This window comes from Staurois parvus, unplaced genomic scaffold (genome assembly GCF_062004578.1).
Source record: "Staurois parvus isolate SC_StPar_1 unplaced genomic scaffold, SC_StPar_1.0 ptg000783l, whole genome shotgun sequence".
Taxonomy (NCBI): domain Eukaryota; kingdom Metazoa; phylum Chordata; class Amphibia; order Anura; family Ranidae; genus Staurois; species Staurois parvus.
Window position 1 is genome coordinate 2,739,522 of NW_028318579.1, and position 21,358 is coordinate 2,760,879.

Sequence of the window (21,358 nt, forward strand, 5' to 3'; positions counted from 1 at the left end):
GCTCCTCTAAGTGTATCTGCAGAGCTCCTCTAAGTGTATCTGCAGAATAGAGGAACTCTGCACATACACTTTTTGCCGGCTTGGAATTATTCTTATTTTCATCCTACTTCTTCTTCTTCTTCTTCATCCTCATCCTCAGAAGAAGAGGATGAGGATGAAGAAGAAGAAGAAGAAGAAGTAGGATGAAAATAAGAATAATTTCAAGCCGGCAAAAAGTGTATGTGCAGAGTTCCTCTATTTCTGACAGTTCTCTGACAGCTTCTTCACATGTACAGCGGTTGAAACATCTGTATCCTAAATGGAAACTAATAGATACAATGTTTCAACCGCTAAACATGTGTTCCTTCTGTCAGAGAACTGTCAGAAATAGCGGAGCTCACTGCAGGGACACTTTTGCCGGCTGATCGGGAAGTATTCGATTCGCGCACCCGAAGTAGGCAAAATTTCGGATTCGACGCGAATCGAATATTTCCTGAAATTCGACTCGAATTCCGGTTCGCCTGGTTCGATTCACTCATCTCTAATTACAACATAGAACACATAAGGCTTTTGTTGCTGTTCTTGTAGCCATATGAGGGATTTTTCCTCATCGCGTTTGTTTTCACTAGGACAGGAAGTGAGCAAAATATCTCAAATGGGGGCACAAGAGGAATGTTTTTTTGCAGTAAAATATTGAACAGCAATGGGGTGAATCATCAACCAAATTTTTGTTTGGCTGAATAAGTGCAAATTCCCACAGACACTCCAAAATCTCATGGAAAGCCTTCACAGAAGACTGGAGGCTTAAAGCCACAAGTGGAGGCCAACTCCGTATTAATGGAGTTAATTTTAGAATTGGATGTCCAACAAGTTCATATAGGTGTAATGATTGGGTTTCTGGTCATATGGTGTAATAGGAAGTAAGAGGTAATCTCTCCAACGTGAGGAACATCTCCTTTTAGACAGTTGTCACTGGAATAGGTGTCCCCATTGGAAGATTTCCCCTCTCCTCCTGATTGGTGATAACAGTAAACATTTTAGCTCTCTCAATAAAAATAGTCATTAGAGTCAAACTTATGTTTGACTCAAATATCATGCCCAACCCTAGTCATGCTGTTGAGTATTTTGATCAGCAGTGATCTTTCCAAAGCTATAGACAGTTTTTACATAAAATGTTTTGATCTTTACATTTTTGTTATTCACTTGATTGGGTATATTTTGATTAACGTTGAATTCTAGGAAGATATAAAAGACAAATTAATGCAGCTCTGTAATCAGCAAAGCCTAAGTTTAGTCAAAAATGTCTGTAGAACCATCCTAGTTAGGTTGCTAGCAGGGGCGGACTGACTATTCGAGCACTCAGGCACTGCCCGAGGGCCTGGGGTCAGTAGGGGACCCCATGAGATGCCCCTGGTACCTTTCTTAGGCTTTTTTGGGTGTGGTTTGAGTGTGGGTGAGGACACAGGGGCCCCATGATCCCCTATTGCCCGGGGCCCCATGAGTTGTCAGTCCGCCCCTGGTTGCTAGTTAGATTTAGTTCTTTTGGCTCTGCTGTAATCAGCTTGTGATTATTTTGGGCTGTTCTGTGTCTCACTGGTTGTAGGTTTGACTGCTTCCCCCTGCCTTCTAGAGCATTCTGAATGTAATAGGTTGGGAGAGCCAGATAGGCAACCTGAATATTTATGTGGTCCCAGCCAATCCCTGCAGGAGGGTGCTCAGTAGGTGGCTGGGTGTGTGCACAAATAGTTTGAGGTCTGGAGCAGAGAAGTACTTATCCAGGAGGAGAAGATCCCAACCTGAAGGGCTACTGCTCTTCTGGGCAGTCTGGCTGCATTTCTGCTTTGCTCACCGAGGTTCCAGCTATGCTTAAGCTGGGGGCCTAACCTACTGAACTTTGCTGTAGTTGACCAAGGGATTTCTGTTAGGGATCTGGTCAGACAGGTTATTTCAGTTCGTAGATGCTCCACTCCGATCCACTCAGTACAGTTCTCCTTCCTTAGTACAGCTTGTCCTCCTTCCCCCCCACTACAGCCCCCCAGTACAATTCTTACCTCTCAGTACAGCTCTCCCCCCTCAGCACCACCAGAGTTCATGATGATGACCAACAAGCCTGAAAGTTGACCCAGGGTCAATATGGAATGATTTTCATAGCTTCACCCACTAGGAATACACACATTATTTTTAGGATTAGTGATGACAATGAGACAAGAAGATATCGTCTTTAAGAAGGCTATATTGTGTTTCACACTGGTTTACTGGAGGGCTTTGTGGTTCCTTTATCTTCTCTGTAACTCATCCGGTTACTCTGCACCCCTCGTTAATCTAGCAGTACAGATTTCCGTTAAGAACATTTTTTTGGTCCTTTCACCTATGACATGGGCTGATTAGAACATCATGAAAAGGATCCTCTATTTCGGGTGATGTCAAATACCTCTGTAGAGTCCTTTTTCCACGTAAAATTAGAAACAAGATCTCCTGAGGTCATTTCCACTCCTTGCTTTGAAGATGAGCTCATGTTTATCATTTTGGCTTTGACTAAAATATACACAAGGGTGATAAAACAAAGACTCGGGTATAAGGTTACATTGTATCAGATTTGGACAACCTTCATTGCTATCTAAAGGACTTTTTTGGGAAATGTATCTATAGAAACATGCCAACAGTGCTACAGGTCTGACACTGTTTTGGTTTTACATTAAATTCAGTTTTTTTTTTTTCAACTTCTTAATTCTATTTTAAGTTATGTTTTGGGATCCATGGAATCTGAACTGCAGAAAAAAGTAGACTTTGATTTCACAATGTAGTTACAGTAAAGCCTGTGTTAGGACAGTAAAATCAAGATATATATGTATATATATATATATATACACACATATATATATACATACACACACATATATATACATATACACTATATTTTATTATTTTTTATATATATATACTATATTTTATAATTTATATATATATATATATATATATATATATATATATATACACTATATTTTATTATTTTATATATATATATATACTATATTTTATTATTTATATATATATATATATATATATATATATATATATATATATACACTATATTTTATTATTTATATATATATATAAATACTATATTTTATTATATATATATATATATATATATATATACTATATTTTATTATTTTTATATATATATATATATATACTATATTTTATTATTTTTTATATATATATATATATATATATATATATATACACACACACTATATTTTTTTTATTTTTCAACAAACAGTAGTCTAGTTTCTGACAACAGAAAAGAGACCAAGTGGTCCATTAAATCTACCTCCTTTTTTAAATATTTTCCTTTTGGTGTATTTGGTTTTTATTTGTATACTGCCACTTAGATTTTTTTCTAGACTTCTGTCTTTTTTTTTTTTTTTCTTTTCTTCTTTCACTTTCTTTTAATTTTTCTCCTCCCAAGTCAGGACCTGCATGAACCCCATGCTCTTTGAAATCCAAATTTAAATTCTTAGAATTATAAAATTTACAAAAAGGGAACAACAACGTGCTGCCATGGAATTTTTTACATCAATACACTAAATCAACCATATGTAAAATAGAGAAAAAATATTTTATTATAAATATCTTAAAATCACATGGAAAAGTATGTGATAATTCAAAGTGTAGTTCATACACATAAATATATACATTCCCATACATCTGCCCCTAACAATCCATTGTTCAGTACAAATATTTTTACAATGCTCAACAATATGTTTTATTCATTTGAAAAGTAAATGGTAAACATATTTAAAATGCAGATAGCATTTTATTCCTTTCTCAGATCCCAATCGGCCTCCTTGGGAAATATAGAAACATATATTCTGTATATCAAACATACATGCAAGGAACCAGAACTTAATACATTTCCAGGGGGAGTTTTCAAGGAATATGAGAAAGGGGTTCCAAGTGCAGCCAAGCCAAAAATAAAGTCCTGACATTATTTTCAGTGTTTTCTGGATAGAATTACCATTACAGATCTCAATTCACATCTGTAATTTTTTATTAAAATTTGTGCGCGGCTTTAGATGGATAGTGTATGGTTGGTAATATGATTTCTTTGAAACACTGAGCTGCTGAATCAATTTGTGTTGTTAAGGGAATGTAGTGATTTTTTTTAAATACATGTATTATTCTATTTATTTATTATAGGAATTTATACAGCACCAACAATTTACACAGCGCTTTTTCTTCTGTTTTTTTATATTTTTATTTATTATAATTAGAAATGTAGTGCTTTAGTCTCTCTTTCATGTTTCTATATTTCCTTTGCTCTTCCTGGTGTGTATAGACCTCGGTAGCTCAAGCTGAGATTTACAAACACAATAGTGACTCAGAGCAGTGACACTTCCCCGAGGTTCAAGAGGTTATCTGAAAGGTAATACCTCCTGCTGCCCTCTCGCTTTAGGTAACTCTGGTGATCCTTTGTCGGGTGTCAAATGTTATTTGTAAAATAAATATATATATGTATATATATATATATATATATATATATATATATACACACACACATATCCATATACACATATACATATACACATACAGTTGCAAGAAAAAGTATGTGAACCCCTTGGGATTACGTGGAGTTTTGCATGAATTGGGCATAAAATGTGCTCTGAACGTCATCTAAGTCACAACAATAGAAGAACACAGTCTGCCCAACATAATACTACACAAACATTAGATGTTGCCATGGTTTAATTGCACATAACATGTAAAAATTCACAGTGCAGGGAGGAAAAAGTATGTGAACCTTTGGACTTAATAACTGGTTGACCCTCCTTTGGCACCAATAACCTCAACCAAACGTTTCCTGTAGTTGCAGATCAGACCTGCACAACGATCTGGAGTAATTTTGGACCACTCCTCTTCACAAAACTGTTTCAGTGTAGCAATATTCTTGGGATGTCTGGTGTGAATCGCTCTCTTAAGGTCATGCCACAGCATTTCAATCGGGTTGAGGTCAGGACTCTGACTGGGCCACTCCAGAAGGCATATTCTGTGCTGTTGCAGCCATTGTTTTGTTGAATTACTTGTATGCTTTGGGTCATTGTCCTGTTGCATCACCCATCCTCTGCGGAGCTTCAGTTGGCGGACAGATGGTCATACGTTTTCCTGCAAAATGTCTTGATAAACTCTGGAATTAATTTTCCCATCAATGACAACAATCCGTCCAGGCCCTGAGGCAGCAAAGCAGCCCCAAACCATGATGCTCCCTCCGCCATGTTTTACAGTGGGGATGAGGTTTTGATGTTGGTGTGCTGTGCCTTTTTTTCTCCACACATAGTGTTGTGTGTTCTTCCCAAACAACTCAATCTTGGTTTCATCTGTCCACAGTATATTTTGCCAGTAGTGCTGTGGAACATCCAGGTGCTCTTTTGCAAACTTCAAACGTGCTGCAATATTCTTTTTGGACAGCAATGGCTTCCTCCGTGGTGTCCTCCCATGTACTCCATTCTTGTTTAATGTTTTCCTTATTGTAGATGTGTCAACAAAAATGTTAGCATGTGCCAGAGATTTCTGTAGGTCTTTAGCTGACACTCTGGGATTCTTCTTTACCTCATGCAGCATTCTGCGCTGTGCTCTTGCAGTCATTTTTACAGGACGACCCCTCCTAGGGAGAGTAGTAACAGTGCTAAACTTTCTCCATTTGTAGACAGTCTGTCTTACCGTGGACACATGAACATCAAGGCTTTTGGAGATACTTTTGTAACCCTTTCCAGCTTCATGCAAGTCAACAATTCTTGATCGCAGGTCTTCTGAGAGCTCTTTTCTGCGAGGCATGGTTCACATCAGACAGTGCTTCTTGAAACCAGTAAACCCAAAACAGGTGTGTGTTTTTTAAGGGCAGGACAGCTGTCAGCAACACATCCAATATCATCACACTGATTGGAGTCAAGGTTGGCTCACTCCTGGCTCCAATTAGCTCTGGGAGAAGTCATTAAGCTAGGGCCTCACATACTTTTTCCTCCCTGCACTGTGAATGTTTACATGTTATGTGCAATTAAACCATGGCAACATCTAATGTTTGTGCAGTATTATGTTAGGCAGACTGTGTTCTTCTATTGTTGTGACTTAAATGACGTTCAGAGCACATTTTATGCCCAATTCATGCAAAACTCCACGTAATCCCAAGGGGTTCACATACTTTTTCTTGCAACTGTATACATATAATAGTTGGACCAATATTCCCTGTTCCAAAAAATTAAAGGAACACTTTTTAATCAGAGTATAGCATCAAGTCGATGAAACTCCTGGGATATTGATCTGGTCAGTTAAATAGCAGAGGGGGTTGTTTATCAGTTTAAGCTGCTTTAGTGGTAATGAAATTAACAACAGGTGCACTAGATGGACAGCAGTGAGACAACCCCCAAAACAGAAATGGTTTTACAGGTGGAGGCCACTGACATTTTTTGTTCCCTACTCATCTTTTCTGACTGTTTTTCTCTAGTTTTGCATTTGGCTAGGGTCAGTGTCACTACTGGTAGCATGAGGCAATACCTGGACCGTACAGAGGTTGCACAGGCAGTACAACTCCAGGATGGCACATCAATACATGCCATTGCCAGAAGGTTTGCTGTGTCTCCCATCACAGCCTGAAGAGCATGGAGGAGATTCCAGGAGACAGGCAGTTACTCTAGGAGAGCTGTACAGGGCCATAGAAGGTCCTTAACCCATCAGCAGGACCAGTATCTGCTCCTTTGTGCAAGGAAGAACAAGATAAGCACTGCCAGAGCCCTACAAAATGACATCCAGCAGGCCACTGGTGTGAATGTCTCTGACCAAACAATCAGAAACAGACTTCATGGGGTGGCCTGAGGGCCTGATGTCCCCTAGTGGGCCCTGTGCTCACTGCCTGACACCATAGAGCATTTGCCATGGAACCCCAGTATTGGCAGGTCCGCCTCTGGCACCCTGTGCATTTCACAGATGAGAGCAGGTTCACCCTGAGCACATGTGACAAACGTGAAAGGGTCTAGAGAAGCCATGGAGAACGTTCTGCTGCCTGTAACATCGTTCAGTATGACCGTTTTGGTGATGGGTCAGTGATGATCTGGGGAGGCATATCCATGGAGGGACACACAGACCTCTACAGGCTAGACAATGGCACCCTGACTGCCATTAGTTATCAGGATGAAATCCTTGGACCCATTGTCAGACCCTATGCTTGTTCAGTGGGTCCTGGTTCCTCCTTGCCGGACCTAAATCCAATAGAACACCTCTGGGATGTCATGTTTCGGCCTATCGGTCTGCCAAGTTGCACCTCAGACTTTCCAGGGGCTCAGTGATGCCCTGGTCCAGATCTGGGAGGAAATCCCCCAGGACACCATCCGTGGTCTCATTAGGAGCATGCTCTGACATTGTCAGGCATGCATACAAGCACGTGGGGGCCATACAAACTACTGAGGACCATTCTGAGTTGCTGAAATTAAATTTCAGCAAAATGGACTCGTCTGCTGCATCATTTTTTCCACATTTTTTCGGGGTGTCTTTGAATTCAGTCCTCTGTAGGTTGATAATTGTCATCTCCATCAAACAATGGGGCATCCTTACGTTCCTCACACATTACCCCGTCCATGTCAATATAGATATCCAGCAGGAGATTTTCCCCTATTGAGATCGGATGTGTTTTCAAAGTGTTCCTTTTTTTGAGCAGTGTATATTAGTCCAACAATTATACTTTCCCTAAATCTCCTAAATATAAGAAATATTTTACTTTGTTATTATAAATTGACATTCAATTTGAGTGAGGTACACCGGACTGGTGGCCAATCTGGTGGCTGTTGGGTGGAATCTTTTGTAGAGTTTGGGATTGTAAACTGACTGTAACATGCAGACTATAGCAAACATTTTTATTATAACATACATACAGTAAATCAAGCAGATCTGCATGGTAAAACCTTTCATAAAAGGAGCAAGCTGTAAAGAAAAAAAAAAAGAAAAAGTATAATTGTTAAAATGAACCAATAAAGCATGCCATTGAAAATATTACGTCTTGTAAATTGACACCAACGTTTGGCCCCAAATGAAGAACATTTAATAAATGATGATTTTCTTTTTAAACAGGTGAATATTTTAAATGATCTCATCACCTTGTACGGCTGGACAAGACAGGAAGAATGCGGAAGGGACAAGAATATCGAATACCTCCTTTGGTGCTGCTGATACTGGTCCTGGTGTTTGGAGGTGGACACTCTCAGGCACAAAGAGCAGGTATGTCACCATAAATAGGGGGGTGAAGGGTCTAGGTTCAAAACACTATGGTAAAGCGTACCTTTTTTAATTGAGTGGGGAATGGTAAAACCTCTGCCAGGTTTTTTAGTTTTTTTTTTTTTTTGCTACCAGAAGCCTCCAGGCTCCAAGGCCAAGAGAGCTCACTGGCTCTGGTTAGGCAGCCCGCATGAAACAATGGGTACCCAAAAAGTAACTCAAAGCATAAACCAGCGGAATGAGTAACACACAGCAATGGTAAATGAGTCCAAACTGCTTTAACCCCCTGCAGTGCAGGGTCAGGTGGCTGTTTATAAATGGCCTCCCTGCACCCTGCTTGTGCGCGCTCCCTGGGAGCGCGCAGCACGGCGATCCCTGGGAGCTCGCAGCACCGCGATCCGGTGCCCTCTGTGTCCTCTGGACACAGTGAAACACCGATCGTGGGACGGGACCTCTGTACTGGCCAATCAGTGATCACATGCAAAGTAGTAAGCAAGATGTCACTTCTGATATCATTGCTTACTATGTGTGAAATCTGTGAATGATCACAGAGGTCACATGGTACAAGGCTATTCACAACAGCCTTGTACCATGTGACAAGCTGTGACCAATCACAGCTCACTCAGTAGTTATCAATGGCTGCAAGAATGCAGACAGAGAGAAAGAGAAATTATTGCTTTTATAGGTGTAAAAGCAACCAGTGTAAAAAAAAAAAAAAGATCTTCATCACTCCCCACAAGTAGTACAGTACTGCTAGGGTGACAGTATGTAAAAAAAAAAAAATATATAAAAAATAAATAATATAAACAAAATTAAAATTTAAAAAAAAAAGTTTAAAAATTATAATTTTTGGTTATAAACTAATTTGGCTTATTTTTTTTTTACTAAAAAGATAAAAACGGAATACATTTTGGCCAAGATTTATGATGAAATATTATTTATTTGCAAAATTTTATGAGAAAAACACTTTTTTTTCAAAATTTTTGCACATTTTCATTTACATAGCAAAAAAAATAAAAATCCCAGCAGTGAATAAATACCACCAAAATAAAGTTTTATCCGTCTCAAGAAATGGTAAACAATTCATATGGGTACAGTGTTGCATGACCGTGCAATTGTCATTCAAAGTTAATAGCGCTGAAAGCTGAAAATTGCCCTGGACAGGAAGGGGGTAAAAGCGTCCGGACAGGAAGTGGTTAATGGTTAACAATACAACCAACATGTTTCAGGGACCAAAAGCCTGCCACTTCATCAGGGATAACAAGAGAGTTTTGTTGGCAATGCCAATAAAACCGACACAATTGGCCACTGCTAATAGCACTGGCAGAGATGTAACTCATAGAGGGCCATATCGATTGCTAGAGCTAAGTATCTTGAGTCCTGTAAAGCTCAGACTACATCTTAAGCCCTGATGAAGGGGGACGTTTTTGGCCACCAAAGTGTGTTGGGTTGGTATATTGTGAACAACTGAAGCGTTGGGACTCCTGCCATTTTGGCCAGGTACTTCTTCTGCTTTGAGGTCATTTTTTGCTGCTTGTGGACCATTGGGAAATGTTCCTGTCAGGGCTCCCAGGTGTGACCAGAGGTGTGTGGCTGACGCAGGGAAACGCAGACCTCAGATATGTTATAAACAATATAATTTATTAACACTAACAATACAAACATAAATGCAGTGCAATACTAAAACATAATACAGTGCAACCAAACCAAACCAAACCAACCACCCACAGATAACAGTACATACAAGCAAGCGTCGTCAGGCAGGCCGGGTCAATATCAATAGGGCAGGTAGGTACAGGGGGAGCAAGCGGAGATTGGTCGGGGTCACAGGCCAGGTTCAGCAGGTAGCAAGCAGCGTAGTACAGAGGGTCAGGCAGAGGGATGGTCAGGGTAACAAGCCAGGGATCAGAACAAGTAGCAAGCAGCGTGGTACAGAGGGTCAGGCAGAGGGATGGTCAGGAGCGAGCCGGGATCAGAGCAGGAGAAGTCAGCAGCGGTTCAGAAACAGGATGCAGGACAGAAACAGGATACAGGGCCCAGGACAAACACAACACCAAGGCAGAGTCTGTGGGTCTGGCCATCCCTTAAATACCCCAGCATAATCAGTTCCAGGTGTTAGCTGGCTGCAAAGTTGAGTCTCTGATTGCTGGGAGCATCCGCTGGCCAGCCCTGGTACTGCAGATCAAATGGCAGGTGAGTCCCACCATTGCTGGCCAGTCCATTCCTGACAGTACCCCCCCCCTCAAGGAGCGGCCTCAGGACGCTCCAAACAGTCCTAGCTGGGAAAAATGTTCCACCACCCGGGTCTGGTAACTGGCGGGATATCAAAGACTGGCACACCGGGCAGGACTCCGGGAAGCGGTACACCGGGCAGAGGCACATCGGGCTGGACTCCGGGCAGAGGCACACCGGGCAGAGGCACACCGGGCTGGACTCCGGGCAGAGGCACAGCGGGCTGGACTCCGGGCAGAGGCACAGCGGGCTGGACTCCGGGCAGAGGCACAGCGGGCTGGACTCCGGGCAGAGGCACAGCGGGCTGGACTCCGGGCAGAGGCACAGCGGGCTGGACTCCGGGCAGAGGCACAGCGGGCTGGACTCCGGGCAGAGGCACAGCGGGCTGGACTCCGGGCAGAGGCACAGCGGGCTGGACTCCGGGCAGAGGCACATCGGGCTGGACTCCGGGCAGAGGCACATCGGGCTGGACTCCGGGCAGAGGCACATCGGGCAGGACTCCGGGCAGAGGCACATCGGGCTACCAGGCGGAGCGGCAGGCAGCGGGCCCCCGGGCGGGGCGGCAGGCAGCAGGCCCCCGGGCGGGGCGGCGGGCACCGGGCCCCCGGGCGGGCGCCGGACCCCCAGGCGGGGCCTCGGGTCCCCAGGCGGGGCGACGGGCCTCGGGCCCCCAGGCGGGGCGACAAGCCTCGGGCCCCCAGGCGGGGCGACGGGCCTCGGGCCCCCAGGCGGAGCGGCGGGCGCCGGACCCCCAGAAGGGGCGACGGGCCTCGGGCCCCCAGGCGGGGCGACAGGCCTCGGGCCCCCAGGCGGGGCGGCGGGCGCTGGACCCCCAGGCGGGGCTACAGGTCTCGGGCCCTCAGGCGGAGCAGCGGGCGCCGGACCCCCAGGTGGTGCGACAGGCCTCGGGCCCCCAGGCGGGGCGACAGGCCTCGGGCCCCCAGGCGGGGCGACAGGCATCGGGCCCCCAGGCGGGGCGACAGGCATCGGGCCCCCAGGCGGGGCGACAGGCATCGGGCCCTCAGGCGGAGCGGCGGGCGCCGGACCCCCAGGCGGGGCGACGGGCCTCGGGCCCCCAGGCGGGGCGACGGGCCTCGGGCCCCCAGGCGGGGCGACAGGCCACCAGGCGGGGCGACGGGCCTCGGGCCCCCAGGCGGGGCGACGGGCCTCGGGCCCCCAGGCGGAGCGGCGGGCGCCGGGCCCCCAGGCGGAGCGGCGGGCGCCGGGCCCCCAGGCGGAGCGGCGGGCGCCGGGCCCCCAGGCGGAGCGGCGGGCCTCGGGCCCCCAGGCGAGGTGACAGGCCTCGGGCCCCCAGGCGGAGCGGCGGGCGCCGGACCCCCAGGCGGGGCTACAGGTCTCGGGCCCTCAGGCGGAGCGGTGGGCGCCGGACCCCCAGGCGGAGCGACAGGTCTCGGGCCCTCAGGCGGAGCGGCGGGCGCCGGACCCCCAGATGGAGCGACAGGTCTCGGGCCCTCAGGCGAAGCGGCGGGCACCGAGTCACCAGGCACGACAGTGGGCACCGAGTTGTCTGGCAAGACTGCGGGCACCGAGTCGTCTGGCAAGACTGCGGGCACCGGGTCACCAGGTATGACAGCGGGCTCTGAGTCAATTGGCACAACAGCGGGCACTGGGTCAGGTACCGGATCATCTGGATCAACAGCGGGCATCGAGTCAACTGGCCTAATAGGATCGTCGGGCTGGATCAGTTCATCAGGCTGAGTAGCGGCATCCGGCTGAAGAGAGGCTTCCGGCTGAAGAGAGGCATCCGGCTGAGTAGAGGCTTCAGGCTGCGTACAGGCATCAGTCTGAACCACGGAAGGCAGGCTCACCGGTTTGGATACTGGCAGGATGGTATTGGTTGGAAAGAATTTTCGCTTTTTTCTGGTTTTAACTACTGGAGCACTGCAAGTAAACGCAGGTCTGCAAACAAATGGAGCAGCTGGAGACAGAGAAAAACTGGAGGATGGAACAGGAGAGGGAGCAGTTGCTACAGAGGGCTTTTTTACAGGGTTAAAGGCAGGATAGGTGCAGCGAGTGGGAACAGGGTACTGACATGCGGTAGATAGCCAAGTATACTGGGCTGTAACTGGAGGAGCTGGTGGGAATACAGGAGTAGAGTTAGAAGCAGGACTGGGTTTTTGTAAGCTGACTGAGGCTGGGTGCAACAAGTCTGTCCATGTCTGCAGTAGGGGTTGAACAAAGCTGAGCTTACACAAAGCCTGTCTGACCAAAGACTGCACTGCGTTTATACAATCTCTTAGTGTCTGTGGTGAACATGTGGAATAACGCTCCAGAAAGTAACCCACATCATCCTCTAATAACCACACCAGGGACTCTACCTGGTCTGCACTAAATGGTGGCAAAAATTCATCCTTGCATTCGGGGGTACCAGATGAAACCAACTCAGCACAAACCTGAATCAATGGCTGCACCTCAGAGAACGCTGTGCCCTGATCTACTAGAACATGAGCAAGCCATATACATTCTAGCAGTTCATCCCGGGGATACTCCTTCAGAGTTTGATAAGCATACTCCCTGTCATCAAACACTAGCAGATATAAATACACAACCTCATCAAGATCCATCCTTCCCATCAACAAGCCAAGATGGCTTCCCTGTGCAGCCACTTCTGGTCAGGATTGGCCTTGATGTAATGTCAGGGCTCCCAGGTGTGACCAGAGGTGTGTGGCTGACGCAGGGAAACGCAGACTTCAGATATGTTATAAACAATGTAATTTATTAACACTAACAATACAAACAAATGCAGTGCAATACTAAAACATAATACAGTGCAAACAAACCAAACCAACCACCCACAGATAACAGTACATACAAGCAAGCGTCGTCAGGCAGGCCGGGTCAATATCAATAGGGCAGGTAGGTACAGGGGGAGCAAGCGGAGATTGGTCGGGGTCACAGGCCAGGTTCAGCAGGTAGCAAGCAGCGTAGTACAGAGGGTCAGGCAGAGGGATGGTCAGGGTCACAAGCCAGGGATCAGAACAAGTAGCAAGCAGCGTGGTACAGAGGGTCAGGCAGAGGGATGGTCAGGAGCGAGCCGGGATCAGAGCAGAAGTCAGCAGCGGTTCAGAAACAGGATGCAGGACAGAAACAGGATACAGGGCCCAGGACAAACACAACACCAAGGCAGAGTCTGTGGGTCTGGCCATCCCTTAAATACCCCAGCATAACCAGTTCCAGGTGTTAGCTGGCTGCAAAGTTGAGTCTCTGATTGCTGGGAGCATCCGCTGGCCAGCCCTGGTACTGCAGATCAAAAGGCAGGTGAGTCCCACCATTGCTGGCCAGTCCATTCCTGACAGTACCCCCCCCCTCAAGGAGCGGCCTCAGGACGCTCCAAACAGTCCTAGCTGGGAAAAATGTTCCACCACCCGGGTCTGGTAACTGGCGGGATATCAAAGACTGGCACAACGGGCAGGACTCCGGGAAGCGGTACACCGGGCAGAGGCACATCGGGCTGGACTCCGGGCAGAGGCACACCGGGCAGAGGCACACCGGGCTGGACTCCGGGCAGAGGCACACCGGGCTGGACTCCGGGCAGAGGCACAGCGGGCTGGACTCCGGGCAGAGGCACAGCGGGCTGGACTCCGGGCAGAGGCACAGCGGGCTGGACTCCGGGCAGAGGCACAGCGGGCTGGACTCCGGGCAGAGGCACAGCGGGCTGGACTCCGGGCAGAGGCACAGCGGGCTGGACTCCGGGCAGAGGCACAGCGGGCTGGACTCCGGGCAGAGGCACAGCGGGCTGGACTCCGGGCAGAGGCACATCGGGCTGGACTCCGGGCAGAGGCACATCGGGCTGGACTCCGGGCAGAGGCACATCGGGCAGGACTCCGGGCAGAGGCACATCGGGCTACCAGGCGGAGCGGCAGGCAGCGGGCCCCCGGGCGGGGCGGCAGGCAGCAGGCCCCCGGGCGGGGCGGCGGGCACCGGGCCCCCGGGCGGGCGCCGGACCCCCAGGCGGGGCCTCGGGTCCCCAGGCGGGGCGACGGGCCTCGGGCCCCCAGGCGGGGCGACAAGCCTCGGGCCCCCAGGCGGGGCGACGGGCCTCGGGCCCCCAGGCGGAGCGGCGGGCGCCGGACCCCCAGAAGGGGCGACGGGCCTCGGGCCCCCAGGCGGGGCGACAGGCCTCGGGCCCCCAGGCGGGGCGGCGGGCGCTGGACCCCCAGGCGGGGCTACAGGTCTCGGGCCCTCAGGCGGAGCAGCGGGCGCCGGACCCCCAGGTGGTGCGACAGGCCTCGGGCCCCCAGGCGGGGCGACAGGCCTCGGGCCCCCAGGCGGGGCGACAGGCATCGGGCCCCCAGGCGGGGCGACAGGCATCGGGCCCCCAGGCGGGGCGACAGGCATCGGGCCCTCAGGCGGAGCGGCGGGCGCCGGACCCCCAGGCGGGGCGACGGGCCTCGGGCCCCCAGGCGGGGCGACGGGCCTCGGGCCCCCAGGCGGGGCGACAGGCCACCAGGCGGGGCGACGGGCCTCGGGCCCCCAGGCGGGGCGACGGGCCTCGGGCCCCCAGGCGGAGCGGCGGGCGCCGGGCCCCCAGGCGGAGCGGCGGGCGCCGGGCCCCCAGGCGGAGCGGCGGGCGCCGGGCCCCCAGGCGGAGCGGCGGGCCTCGGGCCCCCAGGCGAGGTGACAGGCCTCGGGCCCCCAGGCGGAGCGGCGGGCGCCGGACCCCCAGGCGGGGCTACAGGTCTCGGGCCCTCAGGCGGAGCGGTGGGCGCCGGACCCCCAGGCGGAGCGACAGGTCTCGGGCCCTCAGGCGGAGCGGCGGGCGCCGGACCCCCAGATGGAGCGACAGGTCTCGGGCCCTCAGGCGAAGCGGCGGGCACCGAGTCACCAGGCACGACAGTGGGCACCGAGTTGTCTGGCAAGACTGCGGGCACCGAGTCGTCTGGCAAGACTGCGGGCACCGGGTCACCAGGTATGACAGCGGGCTCTGAGTCAATTGGCACAACAGCGGGCACTGGGTCAGGTACCGGATCATCTGGATCAACAGCGGGCATCGAGTCAACTGGCCTAATAGGATCGTCGGGCTGGATCAGTTCATCAGGCTGAGTAGCGGCATCCGGCTGAAGAGAGGCTTCCGGCTGAAGAGAGGCATCCGGCTGAGTAGAGGCTTCAGGCTGCGTACAGGCATCAGTCTGAACCACGGAAGGCAGGCTCACCGGTTTGGATACTGGCAGGATGGTATTGGTTGGAAAGAATTTTCGCTTTTTTCTGGTTTTAACTACTGGAGCACTGCAAGTAAACGCAGGTCTGCAAACAAATGGAGCAGCTGGAGACAGAGAAAAACTGGAGGATGGAACAGGAGAGGGAGCAGTTGCTACAGAGGGCTTTTTTACAGGGTTAAAGGCAGGATAGGTGCAGCGAGTGGGAACAGGGTACTGACATGCGGTAGATAGCCAAGTATACTGGGCTGTAACTGGAGGAGCTGGTGGGAATACAGGAGTAGAGTTAGAAGCAGGACTGGGTTTTTGTAAGCTGACTGAGGCTGGGTGCAACAAGTCTGTCCATGTCTGCAGTAGGGGTTGAACAAAGCTGAGCTTACACAAAGCCTGTCTGACCAAAGACTGCACTGCGTTTATACAATCTCTTAGTGTCTGTGGTGAACATGTGGAATAACGCTCCAGAAAGTAACCCACATCATCCTCTAATAACCACACCAGGGACTCTACCTGGTCTGCACTAAATGGTGGCAAAAATTCATCCCTGCATTCGGGGGTACCAGATGAAACCAACTCAGCACAAACCTGAATCAATGGCTGCACCTCAGAGAACGCTGTGCCCTGATCTACTAGAACATGAGCAAGCCATATACATTCTAGCAGTTCATCCCGGGGATACTCCTTCAGAGTTTGATAAGCATACTCCCTGTCATCAAACACTAGCAGATATAAATACACAACCTCATCAAGATCCATCCTTCCCATCAACAAGCCAAGATGGCTTCCCTGTGCAGCCACTTCTGGTCAGGATTGGCCTTGATGTAATGTCAGGGCTCCCAGGTGTGACCAGAGGTGTGTGGCTGACGCAGGGAAACGCAGACTTCAGATATGTTATAAACAATGTAATTTATTAACACTAACAATACAAACAAATGCAGTGCAATACTAAAACATAATACAGTGCAAACAAACCAAACCAACCACCCACAGATAACAGTACATACAAGCAAGCGTCGTCAGGCAGGCCGGGTCAATATCAATAGGGCAGGTAGGTACAGGGGGAGCAAGCGGAGATTGGTCGGGGTCACAGGCCAGGTTCAGCAGGTAGCAAGCAGCGTAGTACAGAGGGTCAGGCAGAGGGATGGTCAGGGTCACAAGCCAGGGATCAGAACAAGTAGCAAGCAGCGTGGTACAGAGGGTCAGGCAGAGGGATGGTCAGGAGCGAGCCGGGATCAGAGCAGAAGTCAGCAGCGGTTCAGAAACAGGATGCAGGACAGAAACAGGATACAGGGCCCAGGACAAACACAACACCAAGGCAGAGTCTGTGGGTCTGGCCATCCCTTAAATACCCCAGCATAACCAGTTCCAGGTGTTAGCTGGCTGCAAAGTTGAGTCTCTGATTGCTGGGAGCATCCGCTGGCCAGCCCTGGTACTGCAGATCAAAAGGCAGGTGAGTCCCACCATTGCTGGCCAGTCCATTCCTGACAGTTCCCTTCCATCATTGTCCCAGAAATGAAGAAATTAGTGGAAATCACCCAAAGTGAGGGAATTTGCTGCTTAGCTAGTTGTCCCAGGAACAGGTGGCCCCATTGGAAGATCTCCCTTAACTTCTAGATCTGGAGACAATCTGGATTTCCCCTCAATTTATTCCCTCAGTGTTATTGTTCAGCAGGTCAGATAGTGGGATGAATCTCCTCAATGGGGGCACAGATCGCAAAAATATAAGCTGGTCAAGTTTTAACTCTTCCCCACTCTTTTCCATAGAGATACATTTTACCTGGCTTCCTGGCAAGTAATGAGGCTTGTCTGGAGAACTTCTGCTTCCTTCAACACTGACATTATGTAAAGGCCTAAGCACTTAGTCATATGAGGTCTGTTGAACAGGAGGGTCAGAGCGTGATTGGCTCCTTCTCCATTTCAGCAATGATTATATCATGTGACCCTGCATTCACTATATCTGCTCTCCCCGGACCCTGCATTCACTATATCCGCTATCCCCGGACCCTGCATTCACTATATCTGGTCTCCCCGGACCCTGCATTCACTATATCTGCTCTCCCCGGACCCTGCATTCACTATATCCGCTATCCCCGGACCCTGCATTCACTATATCTGGTCTCCCCGGACCCTGCATTCACTATATCCGCTCTCCCCGGACCCTGCATTCACTATATCTGGTCTCCCCGGACCCTGCATTCACTATATCCGGTCTCCCCGGACCCTGCATTCACTATATCCGCTCTCCCCAGACCCTGCATTCACTATATCCGCTCTCCCCAGACCCTGCATTCACTATATCCGCTCTCCCCGGACCCTGCGTTCAATATAGCCGCTCTCCCCGGACCCTGCATTCACTATATCCGCTCTCCCCGGACCCTGCGTTCAATATAGCCGCTCTCCCCGGACCCTGCATTCACTATATCCGCTCTCCCCGGACCCTGCATTCACTATATCCGCTCTCCCAGGACCCTGCATTCACTATATCCGGTCTCCCCGGACCCTGCATTCACTATATCCGGTCTCCCCGGACCCTGCATTCACTATATCCGGTCTCCCCGGGCCCTGCATTCACTATATCCGGTCTCCCCGGACCCTGCATTCACTATATCCGGTCTCCCCGGACCCTGCATTCACTATATCTGGTCTCCCCGGACCCTGCATTCACTATATCTGGTCTCCCCGGACCCTGCATTCACTATATCCAGTCTCCCCGGACCCTGCATTCACTATATCTGGTCTCCCCGGACCCTGCATTCACTATATCTGGTCTCCTACAGTACACACAACATGGAAATGCAATTATTTTAGTAAATAAAAAATTCTAAATACCTTTTCTCATCAGCAGTATAGAGCAGTCTTTTAACTTCTATCAGTGTTCAGCAGAGCACTGGTTAAAGCTTGTAGGAGGAGTTTAATTTTGCTCTAGGAGGATGCAGCATCCCTGACCCTCTGTCTGGACAGTGCTGATTGGCACATGCACTCTCCTAAAGAAAAGAAAAAAAACCTCTCTAGCATTACACACCACGCTGAACATGTGCAGAGTAACTCTACACAATATGTCTTATCAGGAGATAAGAGGGGGACACTGGAAGAAGGGGAGGATCAAAGAATAGAGGATCAAACAGTCTTTTTACACAATGATTAACTCTTAAGGTTCCACAGTGAGTATAACAAGCATGCTTTACTGCATCTACAGACTGATTGTACTGTTGGGGGTTTAGTAACACTTTAACCACAAGAACAGGTCCGGCATACTTGAAAGGAGCTTCGGTAGCCATTTGCACCTTGAAAATGGCGACGCACCCCTCTAAAATGACATAAACCTCTCGGTGTCGCTCCTCCCTAGTCCCGCAGCCCCACTAAAAACTTTATCTCCACATTAAAATACTTAATATTCTGCCAGGTCCGTTTTTCCCAGCTCCGATCCAGACATGCGGGGCCTTTCATAATGCCCTGTTGCTTATGATAGAGGTCAGGAAAAGATTTGACATCCAACACTGACCTTTTCAATCTCCTTTCTCAAAACCGCAGACGAAGAAGGCGGAGGGGCGAAAACACAAAGGAAAGAATCTCCGGGGGTACGGGAGAGGGGGGGGGATAGGCTTCACACATGCAAAGTGCTTGGGTTGTATTTATCAAATAAAAAGATTTATGCCTGGAAAGAACTCCGAATAAACGTCTTTCAGGAGGGGGGAGGGGGGGGATTATTCAAATGTCAAACCGTGATGCGTCGATGAAGTTTCAAACGAAACAATTATTGAGAGATCTGTAAGAACTCCGCTAAGAATATCATTATCATTTCCAGAAATCCGCCACCCCTTTCTGCAAAAATGTGTCCTGTTTATGGCTCTGATGTCCAATTCTGAAGGAACGATTGGTCAGTAATTCCTAGAAAACAACAATGCTAGCAGAATATTAGCGTGCATAAAACAGGGGATTAAAGCCGGCCATACACGGGTCGAATTCCGAATTTTCTTCAGAAAATCTTTAATCTTTATAATTTTTTCTTTAGAAAATCCTTAAGAATTTTTGTCCAATCCAGAAGGGAACGATCGGTCAATAATTCCTAGAAAATAACAATGCTAGCAGAATATTAGCATGCATAAAAGAGGGGATTAAAGCCGGCCACACATGGGTCGAATTCCAAATTTTCTTTAGAAAATCTTTAAGAATTTCCTTAAAAAAATCTTTAATCTTTAGAATTTGTTCTTTAGAAAATCTTTAGAAAATCCTTAAGAATTTTTGTCCAATCCAGAAGGGAACGATCGGTCAATAATTCCTAGAAAATAACAATGCTAGCAGAATATTAGCGTGCATAAAAAGGATTAAAGCCGGCCATACACAGGTCGAATTCCAAAAGAATTTTCTTTCAAAAATCTTTAAGAATTTTCGTCCAATTCAGAAGGGACCGATCAGTCAATAATTCCTAGAAAATAACAATGCTAGCAGAATATTAGCATGCATAAAGAGGGGGGTTAAAGCCGACCACACGTGTCGAATTCCAAAAGAAATTTTCTTTAGAAAATCTTTAAGAATTTTTTGTCCAATTCAGAAGCGAACGACTGGTCAATAATTCCTCGAAAATAACAATGCTAGCAGAATATTAGCGTGCATAAAAAGGGGGATTAAAGCCTTCCATACACGGGTCAAATTCCGAAAGAATTTTCGTTCAAATTTCGCACCATTGGTGGGTCACAGAAACGGGCGATTTTCATATGACCATCGAATTTGAGTGATCGGGCATGTTGTAATTTTTTTGAAAAACGAACAAATTTTGAAACAATGATGGGAGAATATAAACTAAAAAGAAATGAGCTGTGACCTGGAAAGAAAAGAAAATTGTTGGCCACGAAAATTCTTTTCTATAGCAACATGAGGTGAAATTGAAGGCTTGGTTGGTCGAATTTCGAAATCAATGGTGGCGCCATGGGATTACAAAACAAAATTTCTGATTTCTAAAGAAAATTTGTTTGGAATTCAACCCATGTATGACCTGCATTACCACCCTATAAAAATCTGCTTCGACCGCATCTGGAGTATGCTGTCCAGCTGTGGTCACCAGTCCTCAGAAGGGATGCGACGGAGCTGGAGAGAGTCCTGAGAAGGGCAACAAAGTCTTAGATTGTAAGCTCCCAGGATCAGGCCCTCCTAACCCTCTTGTATTGAACTGTATTGTTGCTGTATTGTCTCCTGTTATATTGTAAAGTGCTGAGAAAACTGTTGGTGCTATATAAATCCTGTATAATAATAATATATAAATCCTGTATAATAATAATATATAAATCCTGTATAATAATAATAATATATAAATCCTGTATAATAATAATAATAATATATAAATCCTGTATAATAATAATATATAAATCCTGTATAATAATAATAAGGGGCTTGGGAGACCTCAGTTTGGCCCCTTTTACACGTATGTCCATTTTTCGTCTGTCCGTTTACAAATTCGAAACGGACACCCATGTATTTCTATAGACTAGCGGATGTAAACAGATGATCATCTGTTTACATCCATTAATGTCCACATCCGTTAACATTGTATTTTTTGGAAAATAAACAAACCCTATTTTTCTACCGTAAAAAACAAACAAACTGTATTTTTAAATCCTGTATTATAAACAAACGGAAGGGACAAAAAAACGGATGTAAACAGACGGAAAACAGGTAAACAGACAAAAACAGATGTAAACGCAAAAAAAGTATAT

At 48.0% G+C, this 21,358-nt stretch overlaps 1 protein-coding gene across 1 annotated transcript in view; it reads left to right on the plus strand.

Moving 5' to 3' along the window:
- COL22A1 (collagen type XXII alpha 1 chain) overlaps positions 1 to 21,358 on the plus strand; it is a 665,084-nt gene that overhangs the window by 82,130 nt on the left and 561,596 nt on the right. The window contains exon 2 of the mRNA XM_089654647.1: positions 8,098 to 8,244. Within this exon, the coding sequence (XP_089510773.1) occupies positions 8,151 to 8,244 (94 nt within the window). The 5' untranslated portion in view covers positions 8,098 to 8,150. The remainder of the gene's footprint in view (positions 1 to 8,097; positions 8,245 to 21,358) is intronic.